At 38.8% G+C, this 21,137-nt stretch overlaps 1 protein-coding gene across 1 annotated transcript in view; it reads right to left on the bottom strand.

The window, feature by feature from the left end:
* The window catches only part of SLCO5A1 (solute carrier organic anion transporter family member 5A1), a 70,908-nt gene that overhangs the window by 21,688 nt on the left and 28,083 nt on the right, over window positions 1-21,137 (bottom strand). The window contains exons 3-5 of the mRNA XM_027674801.1: window positions 16,398-16,530; window positions 9,990-10,216; window positions 2,504-2,668 (exon numbers count right to left, since the gene is read on the bottom strand). Of these exons, the coding sequence (XP_027530602.1) occupies window positions 2,504-2,668; window positions 9,990-10,216; window positions 16,398-16,530 (525 nt within the window). The remainder of the gene's footprint in view (window positions 1-2,503; window positions 2,669-9,989; window positions 10,217-16,397; window positions 16,531-21,137) is intronic.

Genomic DNA, 21,137 nt, shown 5'->3' with positions numbered 1-21,137 from the left:
GATACTAGAATTAGGGTAAGTTCAAGACACGAAAGACGTGCCTATGAAATTTCTGCTGCTCTACTGCTGCAGTTATAAGGTGGCAGTTCAGCAACACATCCCTGGATTGTCCTCACTTATCAGGTCCTGACGTCGTGTTAAGTCAGCAAATGTCTTGCACTTTTCTTCCCTTAGCTTTTGCTTCTCACTGACATTTGAGAAGGTCTTTAAATTAAGGCTTTGCTAATAAAGATGCATTCCACATAAACATGGAATTTGAACTACTTTTGGCAGCTGCATCTACAGAGAAGCTAAACTTTATAATCCAAATTCTTAGAAATGTTGGTCTTTTTCAAGAACTCAGTAAGACTATCACTTACAAATACCTTTAATATTATTGCAAAGCATACTCATTCTCTGTTAATTCATCTAAAGGTGAATGGGACATTACATTTATAAAAATATTGAGATTGTGAAAGTAAGAATAAGAGGTAAAAATAGCTGGCACCTTATTTATACTGCCACCACCAATGGCATTATTGAATAAAATATCGTTTCATGAGGAAGATTCTAAACAATAACCCTTCACAGAATCAAAAATAGTCTTTCTCATAAGAGCAGAAACTAAATGTATAAGCTGCACAAGTTCAAGACATGAAGTCTGGCACATGGCATTTTTGATGATGATTAATGTCAGGTTTGTTTAAAAACAGAAAGAAATTGAGACTTAAATAAAGAATTGCTGCTTAAGAGACAAAAAATTACCAATAAAACCTTTAGATGAAGAGATTCAGGAAGCACATGTGCTCAGCCAGCAATGAATGTATTAAGCATAGACGTATAATGTAAATAACATGTAAATTCTCCTTTTGCCAATCAGAAAATTTTTAAACTTGACATGCCTTTTACTGTATTAGCCAGTAGCAATCTAATACAAAATCTCTAAGTATCCCTTTCCCTTCTTTCCTACAAAAAATATTTATAAAATTAACAACTGTTGATTTTAATACTACATTTAGGAGTTGGGATTGTGTAAGCAGTGCTCACTTGTTCATGTTGCACATCCAGCCTAAGATATTTCATCATCTTCTTCTCGTTCATTATAATACTCTTTATCAAGTGATTTATAACAGGGAAAACGACAGCTGTTAATAACTTCACACCCTGGATAGGGTGACACCAGTTTTACCTCTTTTAATGTACTGGCCTTTTCTGGCAAGAATGTTTCCAGTTTATCCTGAGAATGAAGCAAGATGTGGAGTAGCAATCCTATCAAGACTCATTACAGTAAAACTCCCGTGAGTGTGTAGCTACTCAAAGCTTCAGAGAGCATCACCATCCCATCAATCAATGTTTCCTCCTTATACACATAACAAAAGGATTTCATGCCCTGAAGAAAATTTCATCCCAGAAAGCTCTCAAATAGAAAGCACTACATGGTGCTTCTCTGACTTTTCCCCTCCACACTCCAGAAAGATTCCTTGCATTTCTTCCAGCCACTGCAGGTAACAAGGGATTCCCACTTGAAGTCTCTGTGTCTTCCCTCTTTCTTCTGCTACTTTTTATCTTTTTCTTGACTGATGCCCCTGGGCAGCTTCACCCCTGTCCCCACAACTCACTCCACTCCATTACTTCTTCTCATGCATAGTCTCTGAAAGTATGGGGAAACAAAGAACTACCCAGCCTACCAATTAACAGTTATTCTATACTATGGAGAAGTTAAAAACATGTTTATAAAGACAAATGTCTTTGATGCAGCTAGAAGAGGAGGAACCTCATCTGCATGACACAGGCCCTGATTCTGCACATTTTGGCCTCTTTTCCTAGGAAAGTGGCAATCTCATCCACTCACAGAGCAGTACAAAGCTTAAAAATTTGTGGTTTGTAGCTCTGTTAAAAGTTGGACGTGGCTGTACGTTCCTGTGGCAGCAGGGGAAGCGCCACACCTGCAAAATAGGGGTCTCCTGAAACGACAGGTGTGAGAGGATTTGGGGAGCTCTCCTAACTAGACCAGATTGTTGTGCACGCAGTGTCAATAAGTAAATAAGGAGAAAACCAACAGCCTGGAGGGGAGAGATAACTGAAGGATAGGACAGATAAACAACTTGTCACTGGGGGGAATAAAAAAAGATAAGGATATTTTAAAGATCAAAGAGGAAGTAAAATTCACAGAAAATAAGAACAGCTTTAAGAGATCTTTTAAGGCACACAAATTGCAGCAATGTCTATGGGTTTTCTAGCTTGTTTTTGTTGAGTTTTTTCCCCTTGGAGATCATTAATAGATGAGAAAATGTCTGTCTGGGCTTATGCAAAAAACATCAGCCCTGTAACAATATAAATGGGTTCACTTTTTAATAAACACACATAGCAAGCATCAAAAAATGGCCTGAATATCTAACCAAATGCAGAAGGCTGGATCCAATTACTTCTTCTAACAAACACATTTTTGGTTCATTCCTACATTGATTCATTCCATTAGCCAAAGCTAACCCTTGCAAGATTACACTATGTGGCAAAGCCTTACCAGTGTAGATGCTGGCATTGGAAGCTGGGATGCCAAACTGTGACTCGATGAACTTGGGAATGAAGGTAATAAAAGCTGTGACAATGGCACTCTCAGCTGTGTATGACAAACTCACAAAAAGGAATGTCATGTTGCTTAAGATCCTGACAGCTGCTCTTGGAAGCTCTATAAAATGACAAAAATGACAAACGAATGTTATAAACAATGAGTGAGAAACAAAAGCAAACTGAAACAAGACCAATTGATTTTCCTTGAGACAGACTGGCAATAATGGCTTGCTAGCATCTGGCTACATTTGCTAAGCAGAGGGGGAGAGTACATACTTGGGAGGGCAGCCCTTACTGTCTGCTCTTACCCTATCTCACTGCACTGCCCCAGGGCTGCAGTCCCACTTTGCACAAACACAACTGAGGTCTGTTTTATCAAAACCATCTCAAGAAACAAGGCTTACATAGTAACACTATAATGGAAAGAAAAACAGCAATAAAATGTAGTGATTTGGGAATTATTCTGAACTGACAGTACCGTGTTTTGCACTCCACAGGAGGAAAACAGATCATATACTCCCCCCTGAACTCTCTGCTTCAAGGACCATGCTCGGAAACCTGGGGTAATAATACTCTCATTTGAAAAGGAACCAAAATATTTTAGCTAAATATTTTTCTACATGATTTAAAAGCATTTACAAAGATGCAGACAAAGCATAATGAAAAAATTACATCAATGATATCAGTGAACCTCAACATATATTACATACAACTTAATATTCTCAGAAGGGATAAAGCAATCAATTAAAAATGAGAGCACATCATTAACTTAAATTGAAAAAGTATTCATAGATGTTGTAATTATTCTCAAATCAAATATCAAAAACCCGTGAAATTCAACACTGCATTTAATGAAACACATATTTTTAATTCAGTCCTGTAGTGATGTCAAATTATCATCACAAGATGATAGATAACTCTATTCAGCACTTAATTTTTTTCAAATTAATGGCATAATTTTAAACATTTTTTTTTTAACTTGGGGCTTCTCCCAAGATCAGATTTTCTGTTCAAGTGTTATATCTAGCCTATTATAGTTTAGGTTCTTTTCATTTGCTTTTCACTTGGTACAAAAATGGAATGGTGCTTGAATCAAAGCCGATTGAATTCAAAGAGCACCCATTGGAAATACAACATGTAGAGCAAGAACAACTGGGTGAGAATTTTATTGATGCTATAAGTTGTCAAGACAAAAATCTGTCTCACTTTCTCCACTCACTCCAGTAGGTTATCTGTATAAAAGTGAACAGAACTTAGACTTTTGTCTTGTCATAACTTGTCAGGTTGCAAATTAGCACTTAAGTTGTCTGACTCCATCCAATCTTAGCTTATGCCAGTTGTCAAAATTTATACTGAATTCATTATCAGTACAGGGTTTATAATTTTAATGTAGCCAAATGCTCTCCTGCTGCCTCGATGAAGAAACATATTAAATGTTAAAGACAAAATTTGTTGGAAATAACTAATGAATAAATCATATTAAGAAGCACTCATATATTTGAATCTTAATGGTTTTTACCACCTACAGGTTTTTTGTTGTGGTTTTTTTTAAAGAGTAGCACTGTTTGCAGTAGAAGCAATAGGAACAAGCAGTTATGACCATACGGATGCTACTGTGAGAACGGAGTCAGGAAGCAGAAAGAGGGAGTACCAGGATCAGTCCTCCTGGAAACTGAGTTATTTGGTGGCAGCTGCTCACCTGGGCTGAAAATGTGGAAGAAAAATAATAAGGTATCATCACTGAGAGAAATATCATTTTATTAGGATGATGAAAGGTGTGCTCTTTGTAGAAAGTCCTTGACCAAGAGCTGAACTCAAGATCTTTGCCAAATCCATTATTTTAAAGAGCCTGATCCAAATATCATAATAGCTGGTACAGTTTAGCCTTTTTTGATAGAACTGAGCTATAGGAAAATGTCTGGTTTAGAATTTTCAATCTAAAGATATTGAAGAATTAATTAGGCAAAGAACTGCAGAGCTAATGAACATTTTGCTCTGGTTTTCATATGTAGAGCTGTACTTTCTGTTGACTCCTACTTGCTTCTCATCTGAGCACTCAGGATAAAGGTCGTTACTCATTTCAAAACTAATTAGTATTTTGAAATTGGATTTCTACTGACAAACAGATAAAACTTAGTGCCTTGGAATAAGCACAAGTTCTCTTACACCCATGTGAAGGATTCTTCAAGGAACAGCTTTGCTGATTACTGTAAATTTTGGCATGAAATAAGAGATTATTTCTTCATATCACACTAATACATACCACCTGAAGCAACTGAGAGTTGAAGCTCTTTGTGATTTATAAAGAGCAACTGTCTGGCATACAAGGAAAAGTTCCTATATAGTAAGAAACTTGGAAATAAAAACACACATTCAGAGTCAAGTTTTCCCTGATTTACTCCTATGATCACCGTCAAATCCTGTGTGACAGCATCTATACTACACTTCTGAATTTAAAAACCTGTAATAAAAAGGCACTATAACTCATATCCTTCAACAACGCTAATTTTACTAAAAAGCAAGAATGCTAAAAACTTTAAGGATCCTTTGTATTACACAATCACTCTTGCTTTTAAAACATTTCAGTGTCAGATTACTTTTGTGTGACTAGCCACAGGCCTAGGCTTTGATTTCAAGGCCATTATTAAACCTGTCAGGTTTGATTTTTACGAGGTCTTCAAAAGACATTGCCTGTTTTTGCAAGTGTGCATCAGAAACAAACCTATGAGAACTTGCAGTGTTCCTTCGTTCTGTCATTTAAAGAAATAAATCTTTATCAATTACATTCCTAAAACTAAAACAATCTTTTAGTATGGCCGCAAGCATACTTACACTTCTGTGCAGTAACTCAAATCTTAAACATCCTCATCTTTTTTTTTCCAATAACTTAATATATAACTAAGACACATATAAGTATATAAACTAAATTGAAACCTGCCTTGCTGGACTGGTTTGTTAGTCTACTGCCAATTTTCATACTTTCACGATCTTTGACAATATTTTTTCTCTAGTCAGCACACATTTTCTCTCACTCGTGTGCTGGACCACTGCTTGATTCATGGTAAGGGAAAAGCATAAGAAAAATCTGCAAATAATACAAGTATTCATAAATACTGTTCTAAACAAAACTTTTAAAGCACTGTAAACAGAATTTCAATAGAAACTCCAATAATTCTGACTTCACCTCCTTTTTCATCATTTAATGTATTTTCTTTTATCCCTGTTCCTATGCACCTAGCCCAAGGCAATGCAATCATTACAATCAGGGGAACAAATCATCCCAGTCTATAGCACTGTCCTTTTGCAGTCCATCAGTGAAGTCCCTTGTAAGTGTGAGAGAGATATTAGCTAGAGGACCCCCCTTCTGCTGGTGCTCCAAGCCTGGACAGCACTACCCAAGCTTGCAGCTTTGAAGGACGCTGCCTCCACACTGAGGTCTCAGGGGCAGCTTCCCCATCTTGTGCAGTACAAAGCAGTGCAAAGATTTGTGACAGAATTTCCGATTTGTTTATCAGAATGGAAACTAGTGAAGTCACACACAACTACTTCAAATATATCCTGCATGGAGCTAATCATTAAACTCTAGAATAGTATTTTATATGTATTTCATTTAATTACCTACTCGTGCACCATATAAACAACTTCATTCCACTCTCAGGATGTGCCTTAAGCACCTAAGTGGTGGCTAGATAGCTGAACAGCCCCTAACATCCTATCAAGTGTAGAGGGATTCAGTATCAGTTTGATATGATTATTCTTTCTGTTAACTTCATTTAGAAGAGCTCCTTGAGGCTCCAGCTAACACTGCTAATCACTGCAGGGAGCCATGCCAGCCAACCTTTTCTATTTTGAGCTCTTCAGGATGGCCTAAGAAAGGATGAGAGGGGAGCAACTTGCTCAAGGTCAGTGGCATGGCAGGATCTCCAGCCCACAGTCTGCTGACCCTCTGACATTTACAGTGCCCACCAAGAACCCTAACACACAGACCACTGTCTCCTCCTCTTCTTCCAATCTCTGACAACTAATCTTCAGGTAGTGTAGAACCCCCAGTCCAGATCCTTGGGGAAGCACTGCAGTGGGCTTATCCTGCAGCCACGAGTCCCTCAGGAATTTATTTTATCTTTGCTGATGTTCTGGCAGTCATTATTATCCTGTGTCTGTCCCTAATAGGGACTGACTGGGAAAAGCATACAACAGCTGGTAGATATGAAAATGCAGATAGGAATATTCTACATTTAAGAAAGGGCTGTACATATGGACCAAAAAAAACCCCTAAAGGCTACAAAATACATGTAATTAATTAGATTAATTATTTAATTCAGATTAGATGAGTATATTTTAGGTAATATATACATTTACTTTCTTTACACTGCTCCTTTATTCAACTGCAGTAAGTTTCATTGTAGTGGTAAGTGAAAGGGACTGCAGATACAATTTCCATGGTACAAAATCTTAGAGGTAATAGATGAGAATAGTAGTTTTGTCTGCTCAGATTCATGTGATATCTGCATGTATGGGATTGAATTGTGGTTTCTTCATTATAGATCTCCTCTAGCTCATGCTATCTACACTGCCTCTCTTACCCAATAAATTACATCCAATTTTCTTCCTCCTGTGACCTACTTAATGTTTTATTTAATACCTTTGATAACTGACTCAGAAGCATTCTCCAACTTGCATTTTCTCGTGGAAACATAAATAAGAAAAGAAAGATGATTCCAAGCCCTTGCAACTGAAAACATGTGAAAAAGCAAAGGTGTATCTGTATTTTTATCTGATCTCAGCTCTACCATGGGGCAAAATAAAGATCAGGTCACTGAAGTTGGAGGCTACTTGCAGATGAAGACAGTTTAGGTTTATTTCTTCAGCTTATACTGGCAGCCATTGCAGAAAAAAAGACTAGTTCTCTCTCATTATGCCTTTTTGATACCTTTTCATTCATCTAGAGAGCTAACTAGGAAATTAGGACAAGTTACAACAAGACAAGAATCACTCTGCAAGGCTTTCTAGGTAAGATGACATCATATTGGAAGAACAAAACAGTTACTTTCCTAACAAAGCTGCATGGATTTCACAGATCTGATGTCACTGACCTGTGTCATGGCAGACTTTGACATCATTGATATTTATTAGTACAGAACAGAAGATATGACCTACTAAATCATCAGTCTCCCAGCTACTGCCTAAGTGGAGTTTCTGCCCATCGTGCTATAAAAAGATGAAGCTCTGAAATTCAATGGGAAGTATAAAATGTTCATTGCATCTCAGAAGAAGCAATGCTAAATGACTTAGACACATACAATCCTTTTTTCCTTCCCATTATAAATAAAATTACCTCAACTGAGAAGCTTGTGGCATGATCTCATTCCATAAAGCCCACTAAAACTTGAAAAATAATTAAATGATAGTGCATTCCTGCTGCAGGCCTTCTTTGCTAGGGTAAATGACACCGAATGGGAAAGCTATTATCAGCTTATATAGCAAAATACTTTTCTCTGCATTATCTCCACTCGCTTGGTATCATTCTGACATGTTTCTTTTCACTGTTCCACATGGTGAAGTTTCTCCTCTAGAGAAAATGAAAAGTTTTGTATAGCAAAAGCTGAATTAATATAGGATTTTATGGAAGGTATGGTACACATTTAGGCAGGTACCAAAGAAATGCATGCTAAAATGAGACATACAGAAGTTTTCATTTCTGGAAAAAAAAGCATTAGGAAACATCCTCCCAAGCAAATACTTGTTTTTTCTGTTTTTTCCGCTCTGCCTGTAGGGACATGACCTAGAAGGTGAAATTATGTACCAAAACAGAGAACTAGCATCAGCAAACTCATCCAGATGTATCTTTACCAGGCACAATAGCAGGGTGAAGCAGTCCCTCTGCTGTGACATTGCCTGCAATGATCAGGAAGGAGTCCAGCAAAGACTGGACTCCCCTTTCTCATTTCCCTAAGTTACTGAGAAAATCTTGACAGGAGTAACGCTAAACTAGTTTCACTAATCAGAGGACAGTAGGTTTGAAGGCAAACAAAACCCAGAACTAGTTTTATGGATTAAGGAGAAAATATTATATATGGGGACTCACAAATACAGAGAATAAAGAGTCTTCAAATAAAGAAGGAGCAAGCTTTTCTTGCTTCACCACTTCTTCAACTACTTTGCTAGCAAAGGGAGAGCATGGTCTGAAAGAGCTGATATTTGAGGTTCACCATGCTTGCTCTGTGCTTGCTTTTTGCCTTGATTAAAATGCTGGTTTATCAGCTAATAAAATCACCCCAAGGAACTTCTGGTCTCTTCTTTTTTCTTTACTTCCTTTGAAATTAACAGTACCTTTAGTATCCTGAGAGAACCCGTGTAAATGCAATGTAGAGCAAACCAGTATGTAGATGTGCAAACATTACTTAGAATTACACTTGTTTTAGTCTAAAACCAGCTGGTTTTGCTAAGCTTTGTCTACTCAACATAAAGAGTGATCATAAATGTGTCATTAAAAAGTCTGCCAATTATTATATCCTGGACTGATATCCAATTAAAAATTAACACTAATGTCTATATCAACAAACAAACATTTAGAAGTTTTGAGTTAAAATTACGTGTAATGGTACAAAAGACATTTCATGATTTCTCCCAGTCCCATTGCATTCACCAGGCTACCACAAAATGGCACAACCAGCATTTGCATCATGGAATCCCAGGAGGACTCACTGACAACACAATGGTCATTCGTTTTTGTCCTATACCATTCAATATTATGACACTGTTAGGCCTATATAATCAATTTAAATTGTATGTGCTTCACATTAAATAATTTTTAGCAACACTGCCCTTCTTCCCCTGGAAATCTGTTAATTACTACTTACTATATTTTACTTTAATGATTTATTTTTTGAATAAAACAAAAACCTCTATAACTTGTCAATCTTTTGATCTTTTCGTGTTTCAAAATTAGCACAGGTTTTATTTGTCCTAACCTTCTGAAAATAAATAGCCTACCATATAAAACAGACAGGAAAAGCATATGAAACAAATAATCTTTCTCAATTAAATTACCCAAATGCATGAATGCAATTGAACCCACATACCACAATTTTTTTCACTTGTTTCACTTACATTGTAGAAGAGCACTTCATTCTATGAAGGGCAGCTTATAAAGCAAGTATGACAGCTACAAATTGTAAGATGCACAAATACATCTGGTAATAGGGTCCCATAACCATAGGAAATAGCCTACCTGTTTGTTACAGGCACACAAACACATCAAAAATTCAAGAAAATTGATTCCTGCTGCATTTTGTCATTTTAGAGGATGACTATTTAATAAAATCACAATAGCAAAACATATTATTAAACACAGGATGTCAAAAGTCTGCCTTCAATTACACTCATACAATCCTAGCACACAAAATTTAAAGCATTTAAAAATTAAAAACAAACTTCACCTTTAACATTCTTTCCAAATCCCATAGAGGCAGGAACTGCACTGTCTGCTTGTATTTTGCTATTTGTCTTCTCTTTCATCACATCATCATCACTTGAAACATCATCAGAGTTCATTTTCTTTTTCTTTTTCTTCTTTTTATGTCGAGGAGGGAGCTTTTTCGGAAAGGTAAACATGGGAAATATCACAAGGAGCATTGCAATGGCACAAAGGAGAAATCCACTCCACCTAATGCAGGAGACAGGAATAGAAATAAAAGCCAACATGTTATATGAAATTAAAATTCAAAGTGATTATTAGAGGCTGCACTGGCTGGAAAGACACATTTGCAAAATATGAAATATGCTAAGAGGAAAGGATTGGAGTGGGGGACAGCCTTCACCGCACTAAACCCCTTAACTAGAACAAGTTTCTGTTGGCTTGTCTACTGACAAAGGTATTTATCCAGAACCCACCAAATATGAAATAGTGTCAGCTTTAAGTTCCTGCAAATTTTATTTTTTGGTAATTATTCAGTACCAAGTGCTGAAAAGTGGATACTCACTTTTACTTTGCTTTTCTTGGATAATTCCCAGTAAAGCAACACAGTATTCCTCTGGAGAACATGAAAAAAGTTATCCAGGGCATGAGAAGATAAAATGTCCAGACAGATACATCAGGGCTAAATCTGTTCTGCTTTCCAGCGCCTACCTCTCACTGCCCTGACTGTCCAATTCTCTCCCTTCACAATGAAGAGCTCCCAAAGCCTGACTGTAAACAACTGATGTGTTACAACTTATGCCAGGGTTTATGCCCCAAACTCTGCAGCTCTGTTCTGCAACCACAACCTGAAATAGCCATTCACAAAGAATCTCCTCTTCTCTTTCTCTGTCTTATAAGAACAGGATATAAAAACAACCCTGAAACGATTCCTTAGCTCCCAGGGAATGACTTGGGACGTTCCCACAGAAAGGACAACATATGGGATATAGGACAGACCTCTTCAGGCTGCAGGCATACAGTTATCCTGCCTGCAGCCAAAAAGCTTCATGAACTTTACCACAGCATCACAGATGGGCAAAAGGGCCTTACTAGAAAGTACTCAAAAGTAACTAGAGCCAGCAGCCAGAAGGTTGACAGTAGAGTATCAGATAACATAATTTCCCCTCTGAATTCTAGCAATGAAAGACTAAGGGAAACGCAGATAACCTCATACAGATGGTTCCACAAAGAAGGACAACCTAAGAATCCCCTCACAGAGTATCACCCACTGAAAATGCGGTTTTCACTATAGATTAATCTCACTGTACTGGGTTTACATGGCAAGGTTTTGGTAGCAGGGTGGGGGCTGCAGGGGTGCTTCTGTGAGATGACACCATGAGCTGTCCCCATGTCCCATGAGAGGGAGCTCCAGAAGCTTCAAAACAGATACACCACTGCCCAATGCTGAGCCCATCAGCAATGCTGGTGGCATCTCTGTGGTAACTTATTTAAGGAAGAAGAACAAACACTGCACATCAACTGTGTGAGGGGAGCGAGAAAATACCAAAGGAACAGCCCTGCAGGCCCAAGGTGAGAGAAGGAAGGGAGAAGGTGCTCCAGGTGCAGAGATTCCCCTGCAGGCCCAGGGTAAGACCATGGTATCCACCTGCAGCCTATGGAGAACTCACATGGGAGCAAGCTCCTGGCAGAAACCGTGGCCTGTGGAGAAAAGCCCCCACAGGAGCAGGTTTTCGGACAGGATGTGTGACCCATGGGGGACCCACATTGGAGCATTCTGTTTCTGAAGCACTGCACCATGTGGAAAGGACCCATTCTGGAGCAGTCAATGACAGACTGTCTGCCATGGAAGGAACCCCATGCTGAAGCAGCGGAAGAGTGTTCGGAGGAAGAAGAAACAGAGACAAAATGTTATAAACTGACCCAGCCTCCTGCATCCCTCTTAAAGGAGGATGTAGAACAGTCTCTTCTGACTACTTCTGGTGTTGCACACTTTTTTTTTCCCCCTTCTTAAATATGCTATCCCAAAGATGCTACCACTATCACTAGTGGTCTCAATCTTGGCCAGTCTCCTCTTGGAACCAGCTAGCATTGGCTCCCTTGGACATAGTAGAAGCTTCCAGCAGCTTCTGCCACCCCTGTAGGCCCTCCACTACCAAAACCTTGCCATGCGAACCCAATACAAGAACAATTTTTACATATTTTTGTACGACCTTTACAGTACTGATTATATATATGTTCAAACTTAAAACATTTAAAAGTTCTGAGTAGATAGGATTACTTGCACAAAAAATAAAAAACATTTGCCCTCATATCTGTAATGCAAAGATATTGCAACTGTATTTTTCAATGAAGGCTAATTCATATGCATGTGTAATGGTTTGTATGGTAAATGGTTACAACACAGGCTAACAACAAACAAACAGCCATGTGTAACACCATTTTTGTTAGAAGAAGCTTACAGGAAGCTTTTGCAAGGCAAATTTAAGTGACTGAAAGTTTTGACTAATTTTGATATTATGTAAACAGAAAATCCTCTATTCATTCATTTTAGCTGATAACATACATGGATTAGAAAGCAGACTTTTAGGAGGATTAGTCAGCACTGTCAGACAGAATAAATCGGCAGACTGTATATAAATGTAGTAACATCCCTTTCAGGATCTCAAAGGCATAAGCTGCAAAGGCACTGATCAAAGAAACAATCTGTGGCAATAGTAAGCAGAAATCTGCAACCACCCACTCAGGAGGAAACAGCAGAGGAGACAGGGCTGTAATGTAGCATGAGATGAAATTTAAATCCAAAGGGACCATTATGATAGCATACTAAATGCTAGAGATGTCACAAGTGCAGCACTGGATGCAATTATATGCACTGTCTACATTTCACAACTTCCTCAAGATATATCAAAGAATTGGAAAACAGACAAAAGATGGTATCAAAAATAATAAGGACACCTACAACGGGAAATTGAGAGGTCAGAACAGGATCTGTATTAATTAAAAAGCCCTTGATTTTCTGCCTTCTAAAGTCAAAGAAAATATGCAGAAGAATACCTCAAAGGCATCTCCACAAGCCCTAGGACCTCAAATAAAAGCAATTAAAGCTAAGGAAGAACCAGACAGTGCTTGAGGAATTCCTTTAAACTTCTTGTGTGGAATGTTGATGAAAGACTATATAGAAAGATCCAAGTATTAAACAGATTCAGTACTAGGAAAACACTCAGAAAAGCATCAGCAAAAGAAAATTTGATTCAAAGCACCTGACAGACCGCCAAGGGCTACTCCACAACTAACAAGGTCCCTATATAGCACATTAACAGCTCTGAAAGACAACAACATGATGAATGATTTCTAACAGATATCCCTACAGTTACCACATCTGAATAAAAAGCAGTTTTAAACATTTGATGTGCTGGCATAGACAGCTGGCCTGTAACTTAGCCCAGAGCACCTACAGAAAGCCCAGGTGTGCAAAACCCAGGAGCACAAACCCAAGTCCCGTGACACTCAAGGAAGAATCATATCAGAAATAACCCTGAAAAATAACCACTTACTTTATCAGGTTTCCTGAGAGAGAAACCCAATTACGTGTCCTCTGATAAACCTTCTAGAATGGAACAGCTTAAGTAAAAAACAGGCTATACTGTTTTTTTATTGGTCACATATCATAGTTATTGTACTCACTATTTTGTCTGTAATCATTACTCCCTTTAACAATGGAAATTTTTCACAGGGTCCTGTGATAAGTTACATTAGAAACCTTATAGCTATAATAAAGAAAAGATAGGAATCAAAGACACTAATTCACTTCAAAGGAGACAAGACTCAGAAAATCTCATATATGACTTCCCATTAACTTATCTCAACTGAACCCTACTTTTAAAAAGTGTGTCAGCTGAAGTAAGTGCTAGACTACTCTTACATTTCAAATTGTTAAATTGCATAAATAAAAATAAACTTGACTATGCAGCACTTCCCCGCAAGGAGAAAATGTCACAGTCCCAGAAAATAGATTTCAGTGGAATGAAAGTCTACACTTCCAGAATTATCTACAGCCAGGCAGTCAGTGAGTGGCAAGGGAAAAAGGTTTAACCCTCGCACCATGCGAATCTTCATTTTAATTGGTAGACACAGCTTCAGAAAGAGAAAAGAGAATGAGATGCAGATGCTATGAATGCCACTAAACTTTTATGAGAGGCCACCACAGATTGTGCAACAAATCACCAGAGATCTGATAGCGGGGGATACTCCTTAGAAATTTAAGAGAGAAAAAACTGAGATAGTCAAAAATGAAAAAGTAATAAAAGGACCTGGAACACCCTTCAGAGAAAGCCATACTTTAATCAACATGATGGAATAAGGAAACTTTGAATGACTTTTACTTTTCTATGCTGCCTAGAATACAACTCGCCTGCTGAGATCCTATGACAGCTGACTTCCTGCTGCTGCTTCAGTCATATTTGCATCACCTCTGCTGGCACCCCTGTACAAAGTTGAAATCACCAAGATACTTGTTCAAGTGACATTAAACTTTGGAGATACATAAAATCTATTTAGCAATTTGACCTGAAATCTTCTGAACACACAAACTAGACTTTTTCTCCTATTTTGCTTTCAAGGTCTGGTACAGTAGATGTTCTCAAAGCCTGCCCACAGAAATGGTTTTCATAGGCGACTTATCACCAGTTCTGCCATGGAGCTTGGTAGTTACAGCATTCCCACAGGGTGCCAGGGATTTATCCCTGGCACTGTGCATCTATTCCTGCCACTCATACAAGGATGGATGGTTAAACTGATGGTAATTGGTAATGGTAAATGGATGGTAATTCATGAGCAAGAACAGGTTTTTTTTTTTTTGCCTGACTTCTCTTACACACGTGGCTACACCAACATTGCATATATATCCAAGCTAGCTTTAAACCAGCAGTGGCCATCCATCTGTTGTGACACAGAGCCTGGTACAAGTGGCCTTAGAAGCAGCAAAGTGATGTGTCTGTGCTGCTTTGGCTATTTTACTTTTGCTGGAGCTGTATGAGTTAAAACTCACACAGGTTTACCCACACAATAAGGCAGTTATATCAGTGCTTGAGTTATAGATTAAAAAAAGTTTATCCCACAATCATACAGCTCCACTGATTTCAATTAACAAATATATTTATGGGCTTGTTTATGATTTCTGTCAAAAAGTATTGATCAGATGCTGATTACCAGTTCTGACATGTCCTTAAAAACACATGAAATGTAACAGTTTTGCGAAGAATGTATAATATTTTGCTTTGGTTTCAAATCTTTTATCCTAGAATACTCTAAGCAAGCTTTTGACACAGAAGTACATTCACAGGACAAATCTTTTCAGTGAGATAAGCCAGTGGATACACTAGAACACAGAGTCACTAACCCCAAGGCCACACTTAGTACTCAGCTTTGCCCTCCTCTTGCCCAAAATTTGGCTAGACAGTCCTGTGTATTCGGCTAGACAGTCCTGTGCAGCAATGCTGTTGGACTAAGACAAATAAAGCAGGACTAAATCTCCAAAGGTTTAAGAAGACTCCAACGAGAGAATTTTTCATATCAAACCTTCAGGAGAGATCACTGCAGAATAAATAGAAACAGCTACAAACTGACTGCAATGGTGCAGTGACAAAGAGTAACCCAGAGCATGAGAACTGACACACTGCGCCTTATACCTACAAAGTAGAAGTCTCTTCCTGGGATAGTGAGCTTCAGTCCTTTCTGGGCTTCAATGAAAATTTCAAGGAAGATTTATGAAATATCTGAGAAAAGGCAGTTAAAGCCTCCTCAAGACCTGCTTCCTCAAAGAGACATTTCCAAGGAGGCCACATCTCAAAGTCTGCCTGAAGACATCAGTTAACAATTACAGCTGTTACACCTCGTCTGCTGCCTAAACACAAGCCATCACCCTGAGAAACAAAGACTGGAAAGGGCATGTTCTGACCCCATCCCATCTCCTTCTCCTGGACTGGAGTAAATAAAGTCTACTGTTTCTCTCATCTAGCCACCCAGAGCTCAGTGTTTCATGCTGCCTCCTCTGAAAAACCAAAGAAGAGATTAATCCACCTTCCAGCAGGAAGGGGTTGGTTCTAGGCAGCAGTGATCCTCGATGCTCTCCTGCAATATTGATATCCCACCCCACCATCCCTGAGCATTGTCAGTCAGAGCACACTGTGGTCAGAGACAACCCTGGAGCAGCCAAAGCAGGGGAGCTTCCAGGCAACGTTCCTGCACAATTCTGTGGCAAACTTCTCCTCTCTGCCAGAGGCTACTGTGCAGTAATTGACAGAAACATCATTTTCCTTAGCCGCCTTCTACAACCTAAAACAAATCCTCCAGGGATACAATTTTCCAACCTGTCTAAATTCCCTACCAGAAATTTAGAGAGTAGTTTTGAAAAATGCTTGATCCTTACCAGTTTCCAATGAATCGGGGATCACTCTGATCAATATAAACAGTTGTCCTAGGATCGACATAGAAACCAATAAGAAGTCCTCCTAGCAAGTATCCAGCTGCAGGTCCAAGTGCTCCCATTACGTACATGATGGCTGAGGAAATAAAAGGTCAGTCATACATCAATAAAATTGATGTTTCATTAGTTATCTACACATAAAATCCACAACTAAATAATGCTTCTTAAAGCACTAAGTTTTGCACCCTAAAACTTTCAGGGGTCTTTTCTGCAACCAAGGCAGCAAGTTATGCAGAAGTCACATACTGGTAAGAAAATTGCTGCTTTCTATATGCTTTCAGTCAAATTATGGAAGTATACAGTACTTTGGTATTCTGAATGGAAAGCATACTTGACTTGGATAAAATTTTTCATAAGTGGTAACATTTCCTTTAAATCAAATAAAAATTAAACACATAAATAGAAAAAATCTAACTAATTTTAGCAAAGGATAAAAATTTTATGAAACATCAAAGAGCAAAGTACAACACTCCAACTTAGCTACCATCAGTCTATTACTGTGTTTAAAAAAATGACTGAAATTAAGAAATCAAATACTTCTATTTCAGAGATTAACAGAGCAGTGGTTCACTAAAGGAAGGTCCTATTTAACTAATTTGATATCCTTTTATGACAAGGTCACCCACCCAGTGGATGAAGGGAAGGTGATGGATGTGGTTTTTGGTAATGCTTTAGATACTGTCCCTCACAGCATCCTTCAGGACGATTTGTCCAGATGTGGGATGAGGGAGTTCACGGTGTGCTGGGTGAAGAACTGGCTGAAGGGCAGAGTTCAAAGGGTTGTAGTGAATGGGGCTACATCTGGCTGGTGACCAGACACCAGTGGCATTCCTCAGGGCTCAATTTTAGGGCCAGTTCTGTTCAATACATTTATCAACAACCTGCAAGCAGGAATTGAATGCACCATTCTTAAGTTTGCTGATGATACCAAACTGGGAGGTGCTGCTGACTCTCTTGAAAGACAAGAGGCCTTGCGGAGGGATCTAGATAGATTGGAGCATTGAGCAGTGATTAATGGCATGAAGTTTAACAAGTTGAAATACCAGATTCTGCACCTGGGACAGATTAATGTCAGGCACAAGTACAAACTCGGAGAGGAGTTGCTGGAGAGCATCCCTGCAGAAAGGGATCTGGAGATGTTGGTCAGCAGTAGGCTCAGTAGGAGTTGGCAGTGTGTCCTGAAGCCAAGAGGGCAAACCCTGTCCTGGAGTCCATCAAACACAGCGTCACCGGCCACTCAAAAGAGGTGATTATCCCGCTGTGTTCAGTATTGGTGCAGCCTCGCCTGAAACACTGTGTGCAGTTCTGGGCCCCACAATTTAAAAAGCTTGTGAAGGTCCTTGAAAATTTCCAGAGGACGACAACAAAGTTGATGAAAGGGTTGGCACGCATGTCCTATGAGGAGCATCTAAAGAATTTGGGCCTGTCTAGTTTGGAGAGAAGGAGGCTGAGGGGTGACCTCATTGCTCCCTGCAGCTTCCTGAGAAGGGGAAGTGAAGAGGGAGGTGTGAATCTCTTCTCTCTGGTATTCAGTGACAGGTCACATGGGAATGGTTCAAAGCTGCACCAGGGGAGGTTTAGACTGGACATTAGGAAGAATTTCTTTATGGAGAGGGTGGTCAAAGACTCATAAAGGCTTCCTAGGGAGGTGGTTGATGCCCCAGGCCTGGCAGCGTTAAAGAGTTATTTGGACAATGCTCTTAATAACAGGCTTTAACTCCTGACCAGCCCCAAGGTGGTCAGGCAGTTGGACTAGGTGATCATTGTAGGTCACTTCCAACTGAAATGCTCTGTTCTATTCTGTTCTGTTCTGTTCTATTCTATTCCATTCCATTCTCCTAATCCATCTTCCTTCCTTAATGCATCCTGCATCCTCCACCAGCACATGAAAAAACAACTGATTATCTAATTCTCTGTAATATTCTCTCTATGTCCACATGGTTACTGTGGACCAGTCACTACCCACGGCAGTAGGTAGACTCCATCCTTTTTGGTCCCAGCCTCGATCAGGTATGCTGAATCCTAGACTGCAGCAGCTGAAGAAGCATAACTGAGTTGTTAAAGCTTGAGTTTTCATGTTACCAATCACAGTAAATTATATGTCATGGATAAAATAAGCAAAAGGAAATCACTAAATCTGCCTCATTAAACCAAAGTAACTTGCTTATTTTCATCTTATGCTTTGAAATAAGAGAATGAATAAAAAGAACATTCTCACAAGTAAAAAGGGACTGCTGAGAGCTACATTGCAGAGAAAAAAATCACAGAAGCTACCATAAAAGGTAAAACTGCCTATAGTAAAAAATGCTTCAAGACGACAAATTGATTACAGAGTTTTATCACTTTTAAGGTTACATTTTTGTAAACACATTTTTGGGGTTTATGAAAGTGCAATTTTAAATAATTAGATTTTGCTGAAGTCCTTTTTGCATAATTGTTTTCAGAACCATGTTCACTGTTTAAATTTATTCCAGTCATGTTCCTTACTGGATTGATTGTAAACAATTCTTGATATGCCTAAAATGCTCCATCAGACATTGAAACACTGCTCCTTAGCAGCAAGTGGTTAGATAAATGCCACAATAATTGTTATTTGCAAAATTCACTTCATGAGGAGGGGAAAATAAACCAACCTCCACATTCCCACAACATCCGTCCACTACAATAAATTTTTTTCTACAAATGTTTGCTTGAAAAATTGAATCAAATAACTACAGCAAACTCAGATCTCTAAAAATTTTACAGAGGAAACACAAAGGGAGTAAAAGAGTGACCTAATCCATTCATTTCAGAAAAAATACTGAATACTGCATTAATTCAGCTTTAGTTCCACCACCAAAACCAACAGAATGAAGCAACTGCTTAGGCTTCAAAGCACTACCCAAGCAGTGTATTTTATACACCTGAAAACTTCAGAGTGTTTTCTTTGTAAGCAGACACACTGTACAGTAAAGATAAAAGTAACAGTGTACACTGTGCTCCTTTAGAAGCGGAAATGCTGACAATTTCAGGAGTATTTTTAAATTACTGTAAGCTGTTCAGGTTTCAAGATTTTTTTTTAAATATAACTTACAGACAAAGTGTAACTTTCAGAATCTTTCAGAAAACACAGAGCCTCCATGTTCCTCATCAATGGCAGGGGGAAATGTGAGCAGACAAGTTCCACAGTTGCGATTTTAAGTTACATTGCAGCATCTTTCTCAGCACGTAGTAATGGTCACTATCAGAAACTGGGCACCAAGTGCAAGAAAGTGATTTGGACTTCTAAATGGGACTAAAGATACAGCATGGCAAATATAAGATTTTGCTATTTCAAAAATAGGTACTTGAAAAAATCTGCCACAAACTTCCAAATCTTGCAGTGGAAGTGAAGGGAGAGCCATCTCCACGCATCAAGCTGGCAGGCTACTCCAGCATCTTGGACCCCTGAAATTCTGATCACAGCCCTCAGAGCTATGTTTAGGAATAAAGATGTTTTTGATTCCCAAGTAGGCCACCAGGATTACTGGGTGATATGGAAAGGAAACCACACTGGAAACAGATTCAATTAGTGTACCTACTTTCCAAATAAAAAATTCTATGGAGAACTATTTCATATTTTTTTCTACCAGAACACTAGAAGGTCTCCAGCTTCTGGATGAAAAAGGTTCTAAAACATGTAAAAGGTGTAGGAGCACCTTCCTGGGATGTCAGGTAGCTCTTTCTGGTCCACCTGCTTTGGGCCATGATCTGGGATCTTGATCTACAGAATTGCACTGATTTAACAGTTGAGAGGTTTCAAAGACCAACAACCTTGCAGATTTTTAGTTTCCCTTTTCTCTGAAGATCTCAGTGTTAGATCTCTGTGGTGGGGAGGAGTTTGCACTACCAATCATACCTCTTCTTCTGGATCTACCTTCTCCTCAGTGATGAGGGATAGCCTTTTCCAGCCATCCCAAAGCCAGTGTTTCAGATCGTAGCCTACCTCTGACATTGACTGTAGATAAGTAAAAATATCCTCATTCAGAGTTAGTTAAGTGTCCATTTTCCCCCATGACATCTATCCATAACTATTTTAATTCTTTTTAAGTTTTGTACCTGCGGAGCTCCTCTGCCTCACTGAGCATGTCCTTGGCATGAAATACTGTCTCAGGCACAACACCAAACTAGCAAGGTTGTCTAGTTAACTGCAGTTGACTGTGGCTAGCCAGGCTTAGCCACAAACTGCCATCACAGTTAAGATGTTGGATGGAAGAGAGAAAGGGAGTCAAAGAAACAGTAACCTAATTATATATGGAATTTACCCATCAATGAGAAATAAGATTAAACAATGTCATTCTTCTCCACCGAAAAGTTTATCCTGGGACACATTGCAATGAATGCTGCCATTCAACCTTCGACAAAATTATTATGTTGTCTATTGCTTTTATTCATAGAGATTCTTCTTCAACAGGAGAAAGCTTTATGTAGAACCTATTGCAGCACAGTCTTTATGACTACAATAAAATGGGCTGAATCCTCTACCGGTCCAAAAATCTCTGTGTTCACACCACATGCATGCAATAACTGTTGCCAAAGACTTTATTTTTTTTAATCTACCCACATACAGAAGTATAATGAGACAGAGGTCATAAAAATACTGTGAATGTCATTTTCCTCTTCTAGTCACACCAAATGACATCTTCAATAGGCTCTACATATGGG

This window comes from Neopelma chrysocephalum, unplaced genomic scaffold (assembly GCF_003984885.1).
Source record: "Neopelma chrysocephalum unplaced genomic scaffold, ASM398488v2 Primary Assembly neopelma1_22, whole genome shotgun sequence".
NCBI lineage: Eukaryota > Metazoa > Chordata > Aves > Passeriformes > Pipridae > Neopelma > Neopelma chrysocephalum.
This window is presented reverse-complemented; position numbering and strand designations above follow the sequence as displayed.